Source organism: Rhinichthys klamathensis, unplaced genomic scaffold (assembly GCF_029890125.1).
Source record: "Rhinichthys klamathensis goyatoka isolate OS25496 unplaced genomic scaffold, OSU_Roscu_1.1 h1tg000281l_1, whole genome shotgun sequence".
Taxonomy (NCBI): Eukaryota; Metazoa; Chordata; class Actinopteri; order Cypriniformes; family Leuciscidae; genus Rhinichthys; species Rhinichthys klamathensis.
In genome coordinates this window covers 2,745,370-2,763,190 of record NW_026606800.1, presented here as the reverse complement: position 1 = coordinate 2,763,190, position 17,821 = coordinate 2,745,370, and the positions used below count along the sequence as shown (strand labels likewise).

The 17,821-nt window shown below is 41.4% G+C and overlaps 1 protein-coding gene across 1 annotated transcript; it reads right to left on the bottom strand.

The window, feature by feature from the left end:
- Positions 1 to 777: 777 nt before the first annotated feature.
- Positions 778 to 10,013, bottom strand: LOC130103276 (protein unc-93 homolog A). Its single transcript, XM_056269504.1, has 8 exons — positions 9,808 to 10,013; positions 9,020 to 9,201; positions 7,587 to 7,816; positions 7,382 to 7,507; positions 7,005 to 7,222; positions 5,766 to 5,901; positions 5,543 to 5,674; positions 778 to 1,209 (listed from the first exon to the last, which is right to left on the bottom strand). Exons 1-8 carry the CDS (start codon positions 9,904 to 9,906, stop codon positions 917 to 919), a joined length of 1,416 nt encoding a protein of 471 aa, XP_056125479.1. The 5' UTR covers positions 9,907 to 10,013; the 3' UTR covers positions 778 to 916.
- Positions 10,014 to 17,821: the final 7,808 nt, after the last annotated feature.

The following is a 17,821-nucleotide window of genomic DNA, read 5'->3' as shown; positions in this document are numbered from 1 at the left end:
CTGATAAAAGCTGTAAAGATTACCAAAAAAAATTTACTTCTAATTTTAATCTTGTGGTAATATTTGCATATATTCTGTCTTGTTTTTGCCACTTTAGTGGTGCTGATGGATTAATCTTCTGTCTGTAAAGTGTATTATATAGTATTATATTAAGATAATTATATACATAATTTCTTTTTTATGGTCTCAGTTACACATTTTATTATCAGGATCTTACCCAATGATTTTCTTTATGTAGATTTGGCATGTTATTCAACACCAAACTTTGATCTTTGACTCAGCACAGTGATGCTGTTGTAATTTAATTTAGAGTCATGTTTTATGTGGGGAAAAACACTTTATTTACTCCATATAGACATCTATCCCAAAATCAGTAAAAACAAGCCTACTTTATGATAATATTTTCTTATATAATCTCCTAATCAACCAAATACTTCCCCCCTGGTTTCACAGACAAGGCTTAAACTGTCTTAGACTAAAATGCATGTTTGAGCTGTTTTAAGCAACTTGCACTGACATATCTTAAAATATATCTGTGCCATTGTTTTGTCTCAGGATGCACACCAGTAATGTTTTTTTTACTAAGGCACATTTATTAAAGCTACTTAAATGTCCTTATTGAACTAAGGTGATCTTAATCTAAGCCATGTTTGTGAAACCACCAGGCCCTTGAGTGCCAAATGTTAACCAGACATGTTCACATTTAACATATGAGCATTCTATCTGTAGTGTAAAAATGAGGTAAACAGAAACATAAAAACACAAAAAGAAATGATGTGCCTTTGTACAGTTATAAAGAAGATTTATCAAAATATCAACACTTTGTAAAAACTACTGTAAAAAATAATCTCTGATAGACAAAAAAAAAAAAATCAAAATTTTACATTCTGAGGCAGAAATATCAACCAAAATCTATTTACAAATGTGTCTGGGCAATAACTTTATCGGTCAATTCTTTGAGGTCGGCCTTTTCTGGTTTGTGCAAGTCGTCCATTATCACTGGTGGAGTTGGATGCTTGTACTCCTCGTACTCAACGTAAAGGTAAGTTACCATGGTAAGGGCCAGAACAGCCAAAGCAATGTAGATCTTGGTGGACAGGCAGATGAATGTGCTGTAAGCAAAGGCTATAACAAAACCAAGTGACTCCCACATGCGGTAGTTGGCAAATGCTGCTTCTTTGTGCTCAGCAAAGAGAATTCCATAAAGTGCTGCAATGATAAGAATAATAATGTATAAGAATAATACACAGTATAATGAATAACTATAACATATATTTATAAATTAACAACATAATGTGAATTTGAATACCATAAAATACAATACAACAAATATAAAGCACATTAAACATCTGTGGAAGCATTTTTTTTTAATTAATAATAATAATATTAATTATTCTTTTTTTTTAAACGAAACACCGGTCACAAATTGGAAGTCTAAAAAGAGAATTTTTAAAGATAAATGTTTACGCTACTCCTACTTCCTACGTCACACGCCTGGAACTCGACTCTCTCGTGAACGCGCGGACGGCCGTTACCGTATGTTACGTGATGCGGTTGAATTAAAGATGAGGCAGGATCCAACTGCAGCACACGCTTTAATTCACAAACTTTTCAACAGGCAAGACTAGATACAGGACTCGGGAACAGGAACAACCAACATGACGTTAAACATTAGACAAGAACTCACAAGGACAAGGCTGAAACACAGGGCTTAAATAATCAGGGACACACGAGCTAGATAGGATAACAAGGGGGCGTGGTAAATGGGAAACACCTGGAACAACTAATGACAAGACAGGGAACCACTAAACATGACAGGACACAGAACCACATTGTAACATAGCCCCCCCCCTATGGGCGGCTCCTGACGCCCATAAAAACAGCAAAAAAAGTTCAGGAGGGCGGTGAAGCGGAGGCGGTCTTGGGGGAGGGACGGAGGGCCAGGCCCGTGCAGGGGAACGGGACCAGGAGGTAGCCAAGGCGGGCCTGGGCCGCAGAGCGTGGATGGACCAGACTGGGCCGGTGACCAGGGCGGAGCCGGACGAGGCGAAGGCCAGGGCGGAGCAGGACGAGGCGAAGGCCAGGGCGGAGCAGGACGAGGCGAAGGCCAGGGCGGAGCAGGACGAGGCGAAGGCCAGGGCGGAGCAGGACGAGGCGAAGGCCAGGGCGGAGCAGGACGAGGCGAAGGCCAGGGTGGAGCATGGCGTGGCAAAGACCAGGGTGGAGCATGGCGTGGCAAAGGCCAGGGTGGAGCATGGCGTGGCAAAGGCCAGGGTGGAGCATGGCGTGGCAAAGGCCAGGGTGGAGCATGGCGTGGCAAAGGCCAGGGCGGAGCACGATGAGATGGTGGCCAGGTCGGAGCAGACTCAGACGAGGATGAGGACCATGTCGACGTCGTCTCCATGGCCCTCACGGAGTACCTTCTGCCCCCCCCCAAAAAATACTTGGGGAAATCCTCGGGAGGAACCTCCAGGTGGTAAAAGGGTTCCGGGCAGGCCTCCCGAAGCTTGAAGGGCGCAGGCAGGACGAGGCGCAGAGGTGGGGCCGGCAGGGCGAGGCGCAGAGGCGGGGCTGGCAGGGCGAGGCGCAGAGGAGGGGCCGGCAGGGCGAGGCGCAGAGGAGGGGCCGGCAGGGCGAGGCGCAGAGGCGGGGCCGGCAGGGCGAGGAGTCTGGGAACGCCCTTCGGAGCCTGGCGAGGCAAACGAGACCTCCTTCTCCTCCTGCGACGACGCGTCACTGGGCTTGACTCACTTGACTCGGTAGACTCACTTGACTCGGTAGACTCACTTGACTCGGTAGACTCACTTGACTCGGTAGACTCACTTGACTCGGTAGACTCACTTGACTCGGTAGACTCACTTGACTCGGTAGACTCACTTGACTCGGTAGACTCGGCGGCACTTGACTCGGTAGACTCACTTGACTCGGTAGACTCGGCGGCACTTGACTCACTTGACTCGGCGGCACTTGACTCACTTGACTCGGCGGGACTTGACTCACTTGACTCGGCGGGACTTGACTCACTTGACTCGGCGGGACTTGACTCACTTGACTCGGCGGGACTTGACTCACTTGACTCGGCGGGACTTGACTCACTTGACTCGGCGGGACTTGACTCACTTGACTCGGCGGGACTTGACTCACTTGACTCGGCGGGACTTGACTCACATGACTTGGCGGGACTTGACTCACTTGACTCGGGTTCGTCGTGGCTGAAGTGATGTGCGAGTTCGGCCGAGCGGACGAGAAGCGCGGGTTCGCGGAGCGCGGTCTCGGCAGGGCTGGGGCGAAGCGCGGGCTCGACATGGCGGGGCCCTGGAATGACGGTCTTCCTGGCAGCACGTGCAGACCTCATAGGAGGATCAGCCACGCTGGAGATCAGTCCCGTTCGGCCATAGACCGATCCGGTGGCTGGCTTGATTGCTGGCAAGACGTGGAGCGCGGTCTGAGGGAGCGCGGGTTCAGGGTGCTTCTCCTCCTCGCCCACAGTAAACGGGGAACCGCTCCACAACAGAGCCAGGTCAACGTACCTTTCCAAAGACCCGTGCGGACCAGGTTCGGGCATCCAGGACCGGAGTGTTTCAGACAAACCCCCGCGGAAGAAGATCTTCAAGCCGTGGGTGTTCATCTGCGCGAGATATGCCAGCTCGAGGAATTCTGCGACATAATCCTCGATGGCGCGATTCTCCTGGCGAAGACGGAAGATCTGGACATCAGGACTCCAGGTCGGCATGGCTGCTGGATCACGATGGGGTGAGTTCTTCTGTTACGTGATGCGGTTGAATTAAAGATGAGGCAGGATCCAACTGCAGCACACGCTTTAATTCACAAACTTTACAACAGGCAAGACTAGATACAGGACTCGGGAACAGGAACAACCAACATGACGTTAAACATTAGACAAGAACTCACAAGGACAAGGCTGAAACACAGGGCTTAAATAATCAGGGACACACGAGCTAGATAGGATAACAAGGGGGCGTGGTAAATGGGAAACACCTGGGACAACTAATGACAAGACAGGGAACCACTAAACATGACAGGACACAGAACCACATTGTAACACCGTAAGCTAGTGATTACAGTTTATCAAGTTATAATTATGGATATTGTTTCTTGCAAAAATGCATCGCTTTGCTTCAGAAGGCCTTTATTAACCCACTGGAGTTGTATGGATTACTTTTATGACGGATGGAAGCGCTTTTTTGGGCTTTAAAAAAATGGTACCATTCACTGCCATTCAGAGCCAGGATTTTTTTTAAATTTAACTCTGATTGTGTTCGGCTAAAAGAAGACAGTCATAAACACTAAGGATGGCTTGAGGCTGAGTAAATTATGGGATAATTTTAATTTTTAGGTGAGCTAACCCTTTAATATTCATAACAATAACTTGACTGTATAGAAGACCTTATGTAGCCACGCCCCTTTTCCGCGCTGAGCTCATTGTCTTTTGACTTCCGTTCTGTATTTTCACAGCGATCTTGCGTAGTTATGAATGAACGGCTCGTTAAAAAAATTCCCAAGGTTCATTTGTTAAGACAGACATATTCTTTACAATGCTTATCATAAACATTACAATGCTCATGATAACTTTCGTTAACTCTACAATAAGTAAACATCCTGGACAGCGATGCCATAGAGATATACAGAGCGACCGCAAAAACGGAAGTTCAAAGACAATATTCTAAAGATGGCGGCGCCCTCGTTTCTCTGGTGCATAAGGTCTTATCCACCTTTTTCCTGGTTAGCGAATTTACCCATGATTCATAGCGGGTTTGAACCGGAAGCCGGTTGTCCTTTTCCGGTTCGAAGCTTTATGAAGATTAAGCGCCGCTCGCTCAGAACGCCGCAGTGGTGTGCTGGTTAGTTAGAAAATATGTGAAATAAGTAGGGCTGCCCCTGCCCGTGCCTGACTGAGTTGGGTTGGAAGTTATGTATACTATATGGGAGAGAATGCTAAACCATAATGGGCGTTTTCGTAATATATTGACTATTCTGCATCTGCATCTCAACGCACGCATAAAGCTTGCCACAAAAAAAAGTAATGATTGTGCATGAAATATTTGAATTGTTTATTAATAAACTAGTGTTTCTGTAAGTGTAAATAATACCCAGCGATCTTCGATTATTATTTTTGCTTGAAATGCCCATCCCAACTGTTAACGTATTAGGCGTTTGTCAACAAAATGGTGCGGAGAGACATACACCTTTTTCGTTGGATGCTTCAGTTTTAGCATAGCTTACCAAAAACATCTACTCTCTGGCATTGAATGTAGCTGATACGAACCGGACATGGGCATTCTCTCCTTTTTATCTTATGCTCAAAGCACCCAGTTTCTAAAAAGTTTTTTTTGATCTTCTTTGAATTGTTAAAACAACCAACAACATCACATGTAGAGCCTGAACTCATTCTCTCACTGCTAATACAGTACGAACCGGAAGTAGGCAACCGGAGTCGCCGTCATGGCGGCGCGCATTGTTTAGAGCAGAATAAGGTGGATAGGTAACTAAGTAACGTTAGTATGCAGTGTGAAGGTCTCACCATTGGTTTGTGTTTGCCACACAGCGTCTGCCATGCCCCAGAGGGCCGGAAACACAAAGAACACAGGCAGCTGGTTTGGATGAGGCTCCCAGTACAAAAGCCCCACAAAACAGCCCATGTTTGTCAGTGCAGCTGTGAAAGTGTAAAGTGTAAGACAGAATGAGCATCAATTCTAGAGACAATATTTAACCTTAAACCATATGTCAACCTGTTCATGTATTACCCAGACAAAAGAGGGCGATTCTTCCAGTGTATTGAGCCAGTCTCCCAAACGCAAATGAGCACAGAGAGTTAGTAGCACCGAAACAGATCATCACAAAGCCAACATAATGTATTCCTAACGCACAAGTCACATAGTTCTGCGGGAAAGAGGATCACAAACACATGATCATATTTCATGAGAATGAATTAGAAATGAACTTTCCCATTATGATCTTAAATTTGAATATAAAAATGTTTAAACAATAAATAATTGTACTAATAAACAATACTCTCTCAAGTAGCTACTTATTTTGAGTGAGTAATTACTTCACGACAGCTAAAAGTGTGTGTAGTATGAATGTAATCCTAACGTTTCGATCATGTTGCACCCTTTAGGGGTAAATATGCAATAGCAATACCCTTAAAGGGTACATGACCTACAAGCGTCAGTTGCGTCACTTCACTGCCATTGAGAAATCCTCTCCTGTGGCCTCATGGGAGAGTAAAGTGTCCATCGTATACACACTTAGGAATGTCGCCAGAAGTAGTAGGTCATCCGGGTACTTTTTGCCTAATGTGAATTCAGACATGCTTCTTTTGTCACATACTGTTTTTCGCCTACAATATAGTATGAAAGTATGTGATTTCGGATACAGCCAATAAGTTTCAACTTTATTTTAAATTCTACTATGTGTACAGGACATCTGTACAATCCTGTACAAAATCAATCCATCTTTGCATCTGAAGTGGCATTTACTGTAAATGTATTTACACAGACTGTTTAATTACAGACTGTTTAAAGCAGTAATTACAATTGCATAAATAATGGGTTACACTTTATTTTACAGTGTCTTTGTTATACGCAACATGTAGTTACTATAGTAATTACTATCAATTGTGCTTAAATACATGGAACTAACCCTAAACCTAATCCTAACCTTAACCTTATAGTAAGTACATGTAGTTAATGATTATTACTCAGTACTTAAATGTGTAATAACACTGTAACGTGGAAACATTCAAATAAAGTGTAACCAAATAATGCAATGAGATATTAATGTTTTAAATATAAGGGGATAACTGAAGTTCTGTGTAAGGCATCCATTTGCTTAACTGTTTTATATGCTATAAATATTAAAAACCTTTTTTTTTGCTCCCATATCTTAAATTTTGGGTGAATTGTTGTTAATTCTGGTGACATTTTGTTTCCCAAGCCCCCTTTATTTTTTGACTCTGCCCCAGTCTGTATTTGGTTTGGTACCTTTGTGTATTCGCCAGAGAGGAAACTTTGCTCGAACCCACTGTACATGGTCAATGGGATGAGCAGCAACAATCTGGGATCTCTCAAGAGCTTGAAGGTAGCCAGAAAGGTGCTGCAAAATGATTCGTTGCCCTTGTTCTTTCGAAATTCTTTGGCAAGACCTTGGTCTATGTTGTCCAAGAACGCTGCCACAAAAATCATGGCCAGAACCCCCACACCTGCACAGACCAGGACACACTAGGTTATACAGTCTTAATGGACCTTCATAGAATAATGAAAATGAATTGCCTACACACAGTGCTGAACATTCTAAGCTCACTATACAGACATACAAAAAAACCTTTTTGATGTTATATGTGTACACAAATATGACCTACTAATGTAGCAGCCTAGTAGTGTGTTCACTAAGTGTCTTGCTGGACGTGTTGAGTTTCCAATGATGGTGAAATTGTCAAGGCATGTTGCCACACCACAGAACTGCAGGTTCTCCTCAGGGACTTTGACTAGAAACGGATAGACACTCAGTGCATTTGCAGTCACCAAAATACAGAGATGCTGGCAAAGTATTTAATTCAACTGTACCTATGTTAGAGTCCTGACCAAATATGAGAGATGACATGAGGTTTCCCCATACAGCAGAAGATTGAAAAATGAAAAAAAAAATGCCAAAATATTGGTTTATAAGATCCTGGCCTTTCTTGTTGAGTTTCTGGCCACGCAAGTTTCCACTTATTGTGAGATAGGTGCATTTTGCAGACCACAGCGGAGAACCTCCCATACCCAGAATGGCAGAGGTGGTCATCAGACTCGCCCTGCAGAAACAAAACGATTTCAGAGACTTCAGTAACTGCAGATTTTTTTTCTAACTTAACTGAACTAACAGAACTAACAGAACCTTCAGCTTTTTAACTTTGAAATGTTTGGGGTTAGTAATATAAAAAAATATATATAATAATAATAGTTTTATTCAGCAAGAATTTGTTAAATTGGTCAAAAATGATAGTAAAGACATTTAAATTCTTTTGAATTTTTATTCATTAAAGTGTATCAATATATGTATCAAGGTTTTTAAAACAAAATATTAAACATGCAGCACAACTGTTTTCAACATTGATAATAATATGAAATGTTTCAGGAGCAGCAAATCATCATAATGATTTCTAAAAGATTGTGTGATTGTGTTTGACATCACAGGAATAAATTACATTTTAAAATATATTCAAATAGAAAACAGTTCTTATTTTTTAGTAATATTTTTTGCCATATTACTGTTTTTACTGTATTCTTGGATTAAATAAATACAGCCTTGGTAAGATACTTTTTTCAAAAGATTAAAAAAAATCCTACTGGCCCCAAACTTCTGAAAAGTTTAAATATAATTGTTTTCATATATTTTGTGTTAGCTTCCATAACCCTTCCATAACAAGTCATATGGACCACTTTTATGATGGTTTTACAGATCTATCCCTTTCATCCAAAAAAAAAAAAAAATTCTGTCATTAATTACCCTCAAGTCGTTCCAAACCTGTAAGGCTTGTGTTCATCTTCGGAAATCCAATGCATATTTTATTAATGAAATCTGAGAGCTTTCTGTCCCTACATAGACAGTTAACTACCACTTTCAAGCCCCAGAAAGGTAGTAAAGACATTATTAAAGTAATCCATGTGACACAAATGGTTTAAACTCAGTTTTATGGAGTGATGTGAATGCTTTGTTTGCGCAAAAAAAATTAATGTACCACTTTATTTACAAAATATTAATCTACAACGCACATTCACAAAAGCACTGCGTGTTGTGTTGACACAAGAGCAGATATTGTGTGAACGACATGAGAGTGAGTAATTAATGAAAGAATTTCCCTTTAAGCTCTGTCTTATATCTCACACATAATAGTCTTGTCATGGGATTTGAAACTGTCTCTCACATTTTAGCTTAAAACTAAACACTTACATTAAGTATTTGTGTATATTACTTAACAGATCAGCAAGTACAAAAGGTGGAGAAATAGACGCACCAGCCTGGCGCAAGGTTTCCAAAGGAATATGCCACATAGCAACCCATTGAAATGACGATGGTCCATTTACAGCCCAGATTTTTGATCATTATTGGGGGCAGAAACATTGAGGACAAAATGATGGCTCCATAGATGACGCTGAGCGATATAACGCCCATTCCATCCTCAGCATTGAGACTGCTCTGTAACATACAAACATGCTTCTGTCAATATACATACATCCACAAATCAATACCAAGATACACTCATTTAATTAACAAAGCACTATTTGTAACTATTCTGTCCCTTTAGATGATTTTAAAGATAAAAAAAAAATGCTTTAAATCAATCATAAATTGTTTTCATAAATTATAAATAATTTGTGTAAAATGTACCATACTTTCACTATTATGATTTTTTCCCCATGCACCCCAACTTCCTCTTTAGTAAAGGGATGTGTAAAAATCAATAAACTACTTTGCACCTTTTCTGCAAATAATCATATTTCAATTATAATTAGTACATATTTAAGTAAAATTATGTTGTAATGTTGTAAATAATTTTTTTATTTTATGTATATATTTTTATATATACAGTATAACCTATGCTGTCATCTAACATCATGCTAATTTATAGGCTCAATTTCTATTTGGTTATGAATATTACACTGAAGCTGTAGGGCTCTGCAAGAGTTTGATTATGAGAAATGTCAACAAAAAGATTTTTACATCATTATCAAACGCAGTCCAAAGCGACATACAAATAAAAAAAAGCAACACAATCTATGATCTCTGATTTATATTAGTTACCTGTAAACTCTGCAGCCCTCCATATGCTGTGAATAACAGCAAAAATCCAAAAGAAACCACAAGGACATTTTTGGTGGTTCGGCTCATACATTTTTTCATTTTGAAATCCTGTAAATGCTTCAAGAAGAAAGAATTCCTCCAGTGAATGTGTCACATGTCAAAACGAAACGGATTCTAAACTGATTTGGACAGTAGTACACTACACTAATATAGCTATGCTGAACATACTCTAGTGCAAAGTTCAGTGAAATTGCTATAAAAAAGCATCCAGTATTTACATGACTAAAGCTTGGTCAATGATTCCTGATCTCTTATCAGTCACAAAAAGTGCTTTTAACAAGTTTTTCCAAGGAAATTTTAGGATGGAAAAGCACCTATTCTGTTCTCTAAGATACAAATATATTTATATAAAGAGTCTGGCATTTGTCAAAATTGTGCTAATAGACTTTCACGCAGTTGTCAAATAGAATGTATTTATGATGTCAGTGTGCTGATTGCTACATTTCACATGTATTTATATGCGTGTAGTCACGTCAGCCAAGATATGTGCAGCAGATTTTACCAGTAATATAATTTAATGATAAATTTTACTGCATAGCTTGTCCTCTCTGAATCTGCAAACATGCAATACATGTTTAACAGACAACGGTACTCCTCCTGTGACGGTTAAAAATTACAGTTTTTTTTTATTTCAATGGAATGAATGTACTACATTTTAGTTTGATGTTTTTTATTTAATATTTAAAGAGATTTTATGGTACTAAATTTTATTTATTTATAATACATGTATTAGTCCTACCTGTTAAAGGGGTCCTATTATGTCCTTTTAAAAAGTCTTGATTTTGTTTTTGGGGTGTAGCCTACTAGAATATGTTTTCATGCTTAAATGTTCAAAAAATGCATAATATTTTACATTACTACAGCTCCTCTCTCCCTAGTCTGATTGTTGAACGTGTCGTCACAGCACATTTCGTATTTCTGAAGCCCCTCCTTCCGAAATACGAAATGTGCTGTGATTGGTTAGCTGGCCCAGTGTTTTGTGATTGGCAGCGCTTAGCGGCGCGCGTGTTCGAGAAATGTCACGACCCTTCATAACCGCGAGCTCTACTCAGATGTAAATATTAACGATGGCATCAATTTCAAACCATTTCGAGCCCGATTCAGACCCTGACAATGTTAACAAATAAGAGGATTGTGCTGAATGGATTTCAAGCACAGACTTTGCAAGCACGGATTTCACAGGATGTTTCAGTGGTATGTCTTTGTTTTTTTTTGTTTTTTTTCTTATAGATACGATGTTATCCACCATTTAATCATATTTGTCTGAAAACTATGGTAATACAAACAGTGATCTCAAAATCATGGATAATTTTCCTAAGGGGCGGTGAACAGTCTTACAAAAGCAAGAGCTTACAAAAGCTAAAGTATATCACTACATCAATACTGTTGTCAGGGTTCACAGAGGAAACAGACTGGATGGTAAGTTATTGTCGTTTATTTGTGCAGAGGAATACTCAGTCGGAGAGAACAGGTGAGGATCAAATGATATGGAAACATAGAACTGGCTTAGCTGAAATGGTAGGCCTAATGTCTTTTTCTCTCTTGCAGGTGGTTTAGAAGCAGTCACACTGGAGACGGATGAGACGGAAGGATCGGGAATCTGGTAAGTAGCAGGTGAGTGGAAGGAGAGTCTGTGAGTCATGTAACGACGAGACCAGACAAGTGACTGCAGTGAAGGTGAGTGCTATATAGTGCATGGGTGATGGGACACAGGTGACGGTGATCAGTAATCAGGTGATTGTGAACGGGGGAGTGTCCGACTGGGTGATTGGGAATGAGTGGGCGGTGATGGCGATCGTGACGTGGATGGAATCCTGACAAATGTAATGTTAGTAAGCAGGCTAGCGGAGGCAAAGCTTTGCCCTTTGTAATATTCAAGTTTGAATATCGATTTGTAATTCCCATATATGTTAGGGAGTTCCTGAATATATACTCTAGGGGGCAGTGGGTGAAATATGTGTAAAGAAAGCTAGGAGGTGAATAAAAAGAGCAGACCCGCATGTGAAAATGATCTGAGGCTCTGGTCGTTTTTTGACTAAATAATACATGGTGTCAGAGTGAATCGCGAAGATGGATGCTGCCGGAGTGCCTGCACCGCGAATGGATTGGGAGTCACAGAATCTTCCCGATGCATGGAGAAAGTTTAAACAGCACGTTGAACTGATGTTTTCGGGGCCGTTTCGCCGCAAGGAGGAGACGGAGAAATGCAGCTACCTGCTCTTATGGATTGGAGAGAAAGGACGGGATATCTGTAACACATGGACTCTCACTGAGGATGAAGCTAAGTTGCTCAAAACTTACTACGACAAATTTGAAGCTTACGTAGTACCAAAGGCGAACCCAATTTTTGCCAGATACAAGTTTAATGAGAAAACGCAGTGCGCCACGGAAACATTTGATCAGTTCGTCACTGAACTCAGACTGCTCGTTAAAGATTGTGGCTACACTAATCCAGATGAGATGGTGAGAGACCGTGTCGTTTTCGGCATTTATTCCCCACATGTTCGGGAGAAATTACTCAATCAGGGTGCTGAACTAACATTAGAAAAAGCAATCGACACTGCCAGATCGCATGAGATTGCGCAGGCGCAGATGAAAAGTATGGCCACCGGCAGCATAAATGCAGAGCACGCGCAACAAGTGCACACTATAGGAAAGCATGCAAAAACGCGTCAGAGCTTTCAGAAAAACACAAAAAACAACAATGTGCACATAGAACGCCTCCAAATATGTGGATACTGCGGTAAAGAACACAAAAGGAGAGAGACATGCCCAGCAAAGGGAAAGCAGTGTGCGAAATGTGGAAAGTATAACCATTTTGCAAAGGTTTGCAAGTCAAAACCGAAATCTGTGCACTGTGTAAGTGAAAACAAACATGAAGATGCATACCCAGACGTGAGTAGTGAATTCTTTATTGACTGTGTCACAAATGCAAACACATTTACTTCATCAGAGCAAGCTTTTGCTGAGATTGAAATAAGAGAATACGGTTTGCCATTGAAATTCAAACTGGACACGGGTGCTCAGGTTAATGTAATACCTCAAAGAGACTTCAAAAAATTTGCACTAAAAACAAAGATGCAGCAAACTCACAAAAAGCTCACAGGATACGGTGGACAGCAATTGTCAGTTAAAGGCACCTGCCAACTACACTGCAAATATAAAGAGAATGCCATGCCACTAGACTTCTTCATTGTGGACACCCAGTCACCACCCGTGCTTGGATTAAAAGCATGTTTGGACTTAGACATGATTAAGCTGGTGCTGTCTGTATCCTCCCCAGAAAAAGAGTCTGAGTCGATTGTAGATGAATTTACTGATGTGTTTACAGGCATTGGTCTATTTCCTGGGGAAAGCAACATTCAGTTGGACCCAACAGCCACACCCGTCATTCACCCACCGAGGAGAGTTCCTTTCGCCCTGCGAGATCGGCTGAAAGAGGAGCTGGACTCCATGGAGGAGCAAAATATCATTGTGAAAGAGACAGAGCCGACAGATTGGGTAAATGCCCTGTGCGTGGTCGAAAAGCCCAAAACTGGTAAGCTGAGAGTCTGTCTGGATCCACGTGATCTTAATAAGGCTATAAAGCGACCACACTATCCTATGCCTACGCTAGATGACATCACACCAAAGCTGTCAGGAGCCCGTTACTTCAGTGTAATGGATGCTAGATCCGGCTACTGGGCAATCAAGCTTTCTGAACAAGCCTCGAAACTGACCACTTTCAATACGATATTCGGTAGATATCGATTTCTTCGCCTACCCTTCGGCATTGTCTCAGCCCAGGACATTTTTCAACAGAAAATAGATGAGATTTATGAAGGTCTGCCTGGGGTTGTGGCCATCGTGGATGATATCTTGGTATACGGAAAAACAAAAGAAGAACATGATCATAATCTCAGGAGGATGCTGGAAAGGTCCAGAGAAAAAGGGGTATGCCTTAATCCTGAGAAAAGAACTGTGTGTGTCCCGGAAGTCAGCTACTTTGGCCACCGTCTTTCCAAAGATGGAATCAAACCGGACCCTCACAAGGTGGAAGCCGTAAAAGAGATGTCTCCACCTAAGAATCGTGCTGAACTAGAAACAATTCTGGGAATGGTCAATTATCTTTCAAAATTTGCACCAGATCTTTCAGACATAAATGCACCTCTGAGACAGCTACTGCGGCAGGATCATGAGTTCGTATGGGACAAGCAACATGACGCAGCGTTCCAAAGGATGACAGACATCATTACCAGGGAACCAGGACCTGTGTTGTCATTTTTCGACACAAGCAAAGACCTCACACTGCAAGTGGATGCCTCCAAATATGGACTAGGTGCAGTGTTGCTGCAGGAAGGTAAACCACTTGCATATGCCTCAAAGTCACTCACGGACTCAGAGATAAGATACGCTCAAATAGAGAAAGAACTCCTGGCCATCCTCTGGGGTTGCAAAAGATTTCATCAATATGTCTATGGACGGCACGTAACAGTGGAATCTGATCATAAACCCCTTGAATCGATCATCAGAAAGCCATTAGCTGCAGCACCACCAAGACTGCAAAGGATGATCTGGCAACTGCAAAAGTACAATTTCACCATCGTACACATTCCTGGGAAAAATATTCCAGTGGCCGACACGTTGTCAAGGAAATCGTTGCCCAGCGCCGATCACCGCCTTAGTGAGGAGATGGATGTGCAAGTGCATACCGTACTCAGCGCTCTCCCTGTCAGTGATGCGAAGCTCAGAAATATTCAAGAAAAAACTGAAGGAGATGTCCAAATGTCCACGCTAAAGAAAGTGATCAAAGAAGGATGGCCTGCTGAAAGAAAGCAATGCCCTACAGCCATTCTAGAATACTGGAATCATAGGGACGAGTTATCTGAGATGGGCGGCATGGTCTTCAAGGGAGAAAAGATTGTAATTCCCATGCAGCTGAGAGAAGAGATGCTTAAACGCATTCATGCAGGCCACATGGGAATCGAGAAATCCAAACAACGCGCTAGGGACATTCTTTTCTGGCCAGGCATGTCCAAACAGATCGCCTGCATGGTCGAACAGTGCTCCATTTGTCTTGAGCGTCGTATGTCAAATGCAAAAGAGCCTCTCATTTCCCATCCTATACCAAACCGGCCATGGCAGATTGTCGGTACTGATCTACTCACTTGGAATAGTGACGACTACATAGTGGTGGTAGATTACTATAGCCGATACTTTGATTTGGAAAAGCTCAAGAGCACCACAGCTGCTGCAGTGATCATGAAACTGAAAAAAGTATTTGCAGCACATGGGATTCCTGAAAAGGTCATCTCAGACAATGGGCCTCAATTCAGCTCAAAAGAGTTTGAAAACTTTGCTCGAACATGGGACTTTGTGCATGTCACAAGTAGTCCGCATTACCCACAGAGCAATGGGCTCAGTGAGAAGGCAGTGCAGATTGCCAAATCACTAATGGATAAAGCAAAAGCGGACAAGAAAGACCCATATATCAGTCTGTTGGAGTACAGGAACACCCCAGTGGATGGTTTCAGATCACCTGCCCAACTACTGATGAGCAGAAGACTACGCTCCATTTTACCAACTACCAGCCAACAGTTGCAACCTGAAACTGTCAGTGGAAATGATGTTCATGCAAGGCGTGAGCAAAAGCAACAACATCAAGCAAAGTACTACAACAGGTCAGCAAAACCACTCACGCCACTAAGGGATGGGGACCACGTCCGAATTCAGGAGTCGGGTAAATGGAAGCCTGCTGTAGTCATTAAACCTGCTGACACCTACAGGTCTTATCATGTGAGTACTGCAGGAGGCCAAATTTTCCACAGGAATCGTCGTCACCTTTTGCCAGATAGAGCACAGCCTACCACTGCCGAGCCTGGAATGTCTTCGAGCATTCAGCACACAGTGCCCATGGATCAACCTCAGCAGACAGACACAAAGAAAACTGACTCTGTTGCTCCACTTTACGTTACCAGATCCGGACGTGAAGTGAAACCAAGAGCCGTCCTTGATCTTTAACTGTGAAGGGTGTAGGCGGATCGCTGCCCTATATAAAAAATAATAATTTGTCATTATTGTTGATATAATTATGTTGTTTACTTTTCGTTCTTTATGTTGGTTGTTGCACTTATGTTATATCTTAAAGAGTTGCACAGTTGACACATTGTGTTTATTGACATAGTATGCCAAGCTCTCAAAGAAAGGGGATGTAATATTCAAGTTTGAATATCGATTTGTAATTCCCATATTTGTTAGGGAGTTCCTGAATATATGCTCTAGGGGGCAGTGGGTGAAATATGTGTAAAGAAAGCTAGGAGGTGAATAAAAAGAGCGGACCCGCATGTGAAAATGATCTGAGGCTCTGGTCGTTTTTTGACTAAATAATACACCCTTCATTTACATCATAGCTATCGTAGCAAAGCTTATACATAAAGCTTATAATTGGAACTGTTAATAGAAAACACAACTACAAATAATAAGACATACTTACAAGTCCATAAACAACAAATTGTCCCGAAAAAATGGGATTGGCTCCGTCTTTCAGGAGAAGCTTTTGTGCGAGCCTGCATCATACTCTGTCTTAATGCTGTTCTCCGTACAATGTGCAGCACACAGACAAACGTTGAGGTTATAATGTTCAGGAACAGTGTTAAAGGTGCCCTAGAATGTTTTTATTTTTATTTTTATAATGTTTCCTGGGTTACCCTTATAATGTTAGTATGTTTTTTAGATAAAAAATAATCATAATTTAGAAATAAATGGCATTTTTCCTAGCCTGCTTTTAGCCTCTGATTTGAACACTCTGTTTGAAGGGGCGTGTCTGCTGTGGGATTCAGTGTAACCGCGGCCACTGCTGTGATTGGCTGACATGCTTGCATATGAAATAGCAACGCATTACATGTGAAACTCTCTCCCGAATACTTTTACTACTGCTATTATACGTTTTTACTATAACAGCTATCGAGATTAACGAATCGTGAGATGTTTTTAAAGTATTTAGATCTATTCCCATCACATAAAATGTTGCCGTGATGAGCATTGAGCAGATGACAGTTTGTTGATCGCGAGACTGAAGATCTAATCATTGCAAAGCAGTTTCTGCACTCTCTCTGCTTTCCCCAATGCAAACACGATGATGTAAATACAGTAAGAGCTTCGTTGTGCAGTAACGTGCGTCATTGATTTCATAACGAGTTTGGCAAGTGTCCAGATAAACTCGCGCTGTGTGGAAAGATTGTTCTTTGATCGCTTTCTGTATATAATTTGTTCACAATTTAAATACGATTATTTTCATCCTACTAAAAGAAACGATGTGAAGCTGATATTTTAGTCACAGGCTTGACTTACTGATGCATAAACAGTATTGAACGATTTTGAGAGAAAGATTACCTGTCTGAACTTGAACAATTACTCATCAGAAAGTGTTGCTTGGTAGCTCGATCCGAGGCCAGCTTTGTATTGGCCCAAGTTGAGGAAACACTCGGTGAAATGTTTGGAAATTTCCAGAGAAAATAAAATTAACCCATTGTTTCTTCAGAGGCCAGTGGCGGATTTAGCAAATTGGGGGCCCAAGGCGAAGGTAATATGGGGCCCCCCATCCGATCTTTAAAAGAGAACAAAAAATTCAGATTTTTTTTTTTTTTTAAATAAACTATTACATGGCACTTTCTGGAGAGTTTTGTGCAAAGAAATATAGAAAAAAAAAGTAGGTCTAGCAAGTCTTATATTTCTGTAATTCACAGAGATCAAACACAAATATGCTGACTGAATAGATTGCTAGTTGAGAAACACTGCTTTAATTAATGTTTTTATGATGACTTTGTGAAAGGGTAACTAAACAGCATGAGCCGTCTTCCTGCTGGCCAGTAAGTTATTTGGCAAATTTCATTCATACAGATCTGTATTATGCTATAGTTTTTGATAGTGTTATACATTTCTTACAGATAATCACGATGATCATTGCGTTTGTCTT